General features: G+C 44.1%; 1 protein-coding gene across 1 annotated transcript; it reads right to left on the bottom strand.

Moving 5' to 3' along the window:
- Positions 1 to 3,168: 3,168 nt before the first annotated feature.
- LOC147419768 (uncharacterized) lies at positions 3,169 to 4,842 on the bottom strand. The gene has a single exon (XM_086506192.1). It carries the CDS (start codon positions 4,825 to 4,827, stop codon positions 3,388 to 3,390), a length of 1,440 nt encoding a protein of 479 aa, XP_086362318.1. The 5' UTR covers positions 4,828 to 4,842; the 3' UTR covers positions 3,169 to 3,387.
- Between the last annotated feature and the right edge of the window lie 1,959 nt (positions 4,843 to 6,801).

Below are 6,801 nucleotides of genomic sequence, written 5' to 3'. Positions count from 1 at the left end.
TTTGTCACTCCTTTAATGTGCTCCTCTACTTTCACTTTACCCTTATCTTCAAGATTGTTGGCACTTACTGCTTGGTTGCCGCGATTGGTGGTGGGGGTAAAGGTGGAATGAGAGGTTGTGGCGGTGGTGGATGTGGATGTGGATGTGGATGTGGATGCACTGGTGGTTGTATGATTTTCACAGGTGGTGCTTGTTGTGGTGGCTTTGGTGTGGTGGTCTCGCCCTTGGTGGGGTGAAATTTAGTTTTTCCTTGCTCCTCTGTTAAAATTTTGCCTCTTTGGATGTGGGGAGTAATACATACTATGGTTATCTTCTCCACAATTGTAGCAGTGGTATTCTTGGTTTTGTCTTCGTTGTCCTCTCTCTTGATCTTGATTGCGGTTGTGTGCATGCCCTTGCTCCACCAAAGGCACATACAGATTCTTCAGCTAAGTAGTGATGCGGCTCAAGAGGTCTTGTTTTTCTTATGATGCCTCTTGTGGTCGGGTCCTCTGAGCGGTTGTTGCAGTTATTGAGGTTAGTTGGACTGAGCTTGATTCCTCTGACTCATTGACTCTTGCTTGCATGTGCAACTTCTTGTATTTAAGGCGGGCTACTTCCATTGCCAACTCATACGTTGCAGGGAATCTCCCCTGTATCTTCTCTTTAAGCGGCGACCACAGGCCAACAACAATGAAACGGTCCTTCTTGAGGAAATTAGGTGCTCCTTCACCTTCTTCCAGTGAGACAACCCATCGCTCCCACAAATTCACAAACTTAGATTCATAAGTGGCATACTCTAGAAAATCTCCGTGCTTTAACTTTGTCAAGAGCTGTCATAACTTTTTGAGGTTGTGCCTTCACCAAATCTCTTCACGAAGGCAGCATGTAGTAAGTCCCATGCATACTTGGTAGCTTGGGGCAAATAATTGTACCAGGAAACTTGGCCTCTACTTTCATTAGTAGAGGAAAAATGCATAGCCGTGAAAAATCATCATCCTTGTTGGAAACCACACAAACGATATCAAAGTTATCCAAAAAGTTGATGGTGCTATCTTCTACCTTTTTGCCACTAAATGTGAAAAAAGAGACACTTGCCATGATAGTAAATCAATGAGCAAATAATCACAAACCTTTTTTTTTTTTTTTTGGAATGACTTAGTGATTCATAAAAGTTTATAGGGATGGAAAAGAAGAGCACAAAGCTAAAATAGAACAAAAAAACTTACATCAAAAGAGTGGTAGTAATCAAGAATGGGCAAAATGATGGGACGTGGGGATCTAAGGATTTCATCAAGAATCAAATAGGAAAATAATCTTTTGCTGGTAGAATATCTTTCTATCAACGTGCACATTTACATGCATGTGGTGTAAGAAGCAAAAAGGAAATACTTATGGCCTATTGTTGATATCCATGTTGAATATATCGCAAGGCTTCGACCACTAGGATTTCATACCTGAAGTGGTAACGAGGCAACACCTTTACCACATGCCTCTACCTCTTGTTGAAATCTACATAATTTTCCATATCGGGTTTAAAATAAAGTAGGTGGGATGAGTCTACCTCAATCAACTTTCCATTTTTTATGCGACGGTGACACTTGAGTGGTCGTACTTCACTTGAACCCTCTATGCCTAGAGAGAGCGTAGGCCCACTTGCTTCAACCAAATGCTTTAGGCTTTGTGTCTTAGAACTTGCAGTTGATGTAGTTGATGAGTCTTCTTCAATTGTTGGAGAGAAAACCCTCCTCTGTCGGCACTCATTGATAGAATACTTTGGTTGACAATAGTGATGACATCCTATAGCCCTCCTCCTTAATACTCTTGATTTGCAATTATAACGAGCAATGCGAAATGAAAAGCTTACCTCTTGGATATCGATGACACTACAAACTGGTAGTGACACTTTGATGAAGGCCTTTAGTGCTTCTACAGTCTCCTCTTCTTCAACCCTCGAGTTTGAAAACTCTTATAGCCACTCATCCATGATTGATGGCATGCATTGCTACTCTTTGTAAACTGAAGGTCTTTGCAAAGCATGAAGTATTTACATAACACAATGGTTTTTTTATCGTCATATTGAGCTTTGAATAAATTTATTTTCTTGCTGCATAGGCAATGTTGCTGGTGAAGGAAGAGGGAGTCCCTAAGTCAAGAGTTCGAACATAGAAAAACTAGAGACAATTGCAAGTAAGAAACAAAGGGAGCAATGAAAGTAGTGGAAGAAGAGATAAAGCCCACATCTGAACTCAAGAATAAGGTTTTATGGGACCCATTTGCTACCGTCAATTTTTCCCTTGGACCTTTAGAATTGACACTCAAAGCTAGCTCTTGAGTGCTCTCTCCCCTAGCTCCCACCTCCGGGTGTGACACTGTAAACCCCAGCTTAGTTCTAAACGCCATGGACATATAATTCTATCCATCGCAAAGTGTCCTTCTATGAGCCACAAAGAAGCCCATTGGTAAGAGAGAGAGACCCGCCGTAGGCAGATCGGGCGAGCTCGTACTATAAACTACCAACAACAAAGGGTCTAAATTACCCTTTACATAAAAACACCTAGATTTTAACCCATCTCTCAACTTCATTTACTCGTGAAGCACACAAGGCTACTACCTCAACACATGCTCAATCTGCTCAATTCGAGTCGAATGCAAATGGGACTAACAAAGCACATTGTAAAATCTCATTTTAGTCTATGGCTTGTACTAGGGCTTCAAAATTTGGTCTCTTATTCTTATATACAGGTTGTCTCTCAACCAGCTCAACCAGCACTACGTGGTGATACTGTAGAACAAAGAAAATACCGTCATTTCCGCATTCTACATAAGACTCATGACATGTCTGCAAAAAGGCAAAAAAAGAACACAAATACTGATTTGCTTGCTTGAAAATTCCACGCCAGAGGGGCTTCGATTTGGCTCCAAGTTCCTTTGAGCTGCAAAAAAGAATTTTGTAGTGCATACATTGTACAGTGTATGCCCCTATTGGAAGTGCAGATATCATATGCACTTTTGTTGATAGTGTTTCACAATATAACAACTTGCAAAATCAACCACTGGCAACAACACAAATGATTTTGCAAAATCAACCACTGGCATTAGGTAGGGGCTCAATTCTCTTCAAAATTCTGTCACAACATTAGACAACAACATGCGTCGATATGGAAGGACGGTAATGGAGCATCGATGTCAAATGCAAGCCCTTATGATTCAATACCAACACAATTTACAGACACATCACTCTGAGAGCTTGTTCAAGTTTCGCCAAGCTACATAACTACTACATTACATTGCAATCTCATTGCCACATTCCCTAATAGCTTTCCACACACACACAAATCCTTCAGGAAAAGTTCTCAACATATATTCCACCCTCTGTGCGGCTTGCTGCACAGTGGCTACAAAGAATTAAGCCATCAAAGTGTAGTGACTGATGGGTGAAACCACAGAAGGGTTGAGATAATATGCTTCCCGGAAGCATCCCACATCAAGCACTTCTTCCCAATTCACAATGTTTCCTGACACGGACATTGTTCCTTTCATTAAGGTCCTCTTGAATAGCGTTGGATCCTGTTGGTCTTTCCTTCTATCCTCCTCTTCAACCCGTTTGCTCTCTTCATCTTCATCCTCTTGGTCTTCTTTGTCCTCAATGAAAATTCCATACAGCGATCCCCATATAAATTGGATATATTCAAGCCACTTACCTTCTATGAAGACGTTGTAGTTGAATTCAACCCACATTTCATGCAAACATGCATTGAACCAGGAAATGACCTCCCCTTCTGAGTCAACCCAAATTGTGTTGATGCCCACATCTGGCGCAGGCTCAAAGCAATCGCCATTTACAAGCTTGACATCTGGTAGCCATGACCATCTGCATTCAGGAATCGGTATTTTGTCCCGAGTCGTCCAAGAGTCCTTGCCCCCATCATACACAAGAATTTCCAACTTAGGTTCAGGTAAATCTTCATGCTCAACAAAACTGTACATTTCCTCTTCACAGTGTGATGAGGCATGTGAGCTCTTCTTGCAAAGCACCCTCAGATTATCGCGATTCCATGCCTTCACCAGCGCACATTTATCTGTTACCATGTCATAAACAAGTACCATCTCCTTGTCTTGATTGGCTGACTCCCCCATCGAAACCTGCGGTACATAGATCTTACCATTGAAGTGGACGGCATTCTCATTGAAAGGATGAGGGATGGTAACCTTGTTCCAAGTCCAATCCCCACAGCCCATATCCATTTTCATTACAAAATGTTCTGGCTCTTCCTTTGACCAGATGTAAACCATGCCAGAGCTTGCTAAAATTCTCGCATTTGCTGGAGGCGGTGGAAGGAGCCCTTGCAAGGGTGGAAGCTTCCTCCATTGCCTATGAATCTGATACGTTTCATTTTGCCATTGCATACGATAAAAGCTTGCTGCTCTGAGCTCTTCAGAATGGATACGATCTTTGGCGATGAAGGTGTGGTTGTCAAATGTGTGTATCAAAATGCAGCCGTCAAGAAGTGGGAGCTGATGGTTGCGCGATTTGACCTGAAGCTCTGGCTGCTTCACGGAGGTGTCCATGGAGGCCCTCCATGATTTGGAAACAGCTCTGCAGACGGGCCGTACAAACCAAGGAAGCCTTGTCACTACATGAGCAAGCACTATCTCCTCAGGAAGGCCCGGAATCAGGCCACCGGCAACTTCTCCTCCACCACCCGCCATCTCAGGAGTGCATAGGAAGTGTGTGTGGGTGTTCTCTCTCTCTATCTCTCTCTCTCTTCTCTGACTCTCTCCTGCTGTTGCTGCTCCTCCAACAAACACCCCTCTCTGGCCCTCAGGACTATCTAACACGGGCATGGGGGCATGGGATCTATGGTGAGAGCATCGAGCGCCGTAGATCTTTTCGGTATCGCAAAAAGTAATCTCGGGTACATAAAAAGTAATCTTGGGTACCCGAGATTACTTTTTATACCCGAGATTACTTTTGGTCACGTTTGGTATAAGAATAATCTCGGACCCATACCACAATAAACACGCGGATGCTCGTGGTTAGGGCATGAAAGTCGCAAAGGTGAGGTCAAGGGTTCGAAGGTCGGCCGCAAAGTAATCTCGGGTGCGAAGTAATCTCGGGTACTCGAGATTATTTTGCCGCGCTCGAGATTACTTTGCCACGATCTACGGCTCTCTTTCATCCCACCGTAGATCCCCTCCCCTCAATGCTCGTGTTATATAGTCCCGGGGCTCCCATGCTACCTGCCGAGCTCCTTTTTCGCTCGCTAGACTCACTCTGGTGTCACACTATTGTTGAGTCCTGCCTGAACGAAAGCCACGCATACCCAGAGCCAGATGTCTTTAGCGCATAATGGTCTCAAGCGACCCTCAATACTAATAAGGGCATGGTCACACGCAGCATAGTTATCCGTTTTGATAACTATGCCCAACTAAGCATGCGTTATTAAATGTGATGATAACTTTTCGTTATTGAATGGTCACACACAGCGTAGTTTATCGAACAGCACGGACACGTGGAGGTGGCCATCATTGGATTGACCTTGTTGAGCCGGTAAAGGCATTGCGAAGACGGTGACTGCCAGGTCTACTCTGTGCAAAAGGAGCACCTAAGCAAGTGCGATGCAGCCACGAAGCAGAAAAATGCCGTTCAGGCCTGTTGCAAGCTTTATGCAGCAGAAGCATTTAATGATTGGCCCGGCTACGAAGGCAAAATTGGCATAGTAACAAAGCGAGGTGCATCGTAGTACTAAGCCTGCTCGTTATTCAACGTGTGACCATGAACGAGGCTTAGTTATTTGAAAAGTAACTGATAACTATGCCTCGTGTGACCTTTGCCTAAGTAATACATAGCATTAAAGGGGAGGTGAAGGGGGGGGGGGGGGGGATAACGGTTGGGAAATCCATGCACGACAATCGAGGAGATCGTAGTTGCGAGATGGCTTTTAAAACTAAACCAGACCACGAATTAAATTCTTTAAACTTGGCTAGTGTATGTTGGCTTACAATAAAGGGTTATAAAAAAGGCAAGGAGACAACATGCGTGCGCGAGTGAGATGGCTAGCCCATGTGTCATAAAACATGGGCTGCGAGGTCCTCGGTTCAAAATCGAGTGACCAAAGGTCCATTTTTTGCGATGCTCGGGTTGAATTTGAACCCAGTGGACAGGGGGGCCATTTTTTGTGTTGCCTGGGTTTAATCCACCTCGGCCTTCGTGAGTTGACTTCTGAGTCTTAATCCCCTCACCCCCCCCCTCTTTAATGCCATATGTCTTACTTAGTGTCGTGGTCAGGCGACCCGTGATTCACACACAAAATTTCGAGAATATTCCTCCTGTCACCCATAACCTTGAGCAGATAAATACAATGACCCAGTTTAGGGTCACCTGACTTGAAAGTTGACCCAAGGGGAAAAGTGCATGAGCACCTAAGTCCGGCCAGCCATGGGTGACCCGAGGAGAAAAGTGCATGAGCACATAATTTCGACCAACCAATGAGAGGCTAAAGATGAAACATAGAGGCCCACATACACACAAATACCAAGCATTCACCTAATGCAACAGCTAGTGTTTCCTTTTTTTTTCTCTAGTCGCTTAGATGCATGCTACGGGGGGAGATCACTCCGTCAAAGACCACCCAGGAATCGGACCCAGCCTCTCTAGAAGCTTATGAGGCGCCATTGAGAGCCCACCTCAATGACGTGGACCATGCACACATGATTTCAAAAAGTTGTCGTTTTTTTTTTAGATGTACACATGAAGACACAAGCAACAACACACAATGCATGAACAAAAAATCACACAATGCATACATGCACCCATGC

The sequence above is a fragment of the Adiantum capillus-veneris genome, chromosome 29 (genome assembly GCF_014529385.1).
Source record: "Adiantum capillus-veneris isolate H3 chromosome 29, ASM1452938v2, whole genome shotgun sequence".
Taxonomy (NCBI): Eukaryota; Viridiplantae; Streptophyta; class Polypodiopsida; order Polypodiales; family Pteridaceae; genus Adiantum; species Adiantum capillus-veneris.
This window is presented reverse-complemented; position numbering and strand designations above follow the sequence as displayed.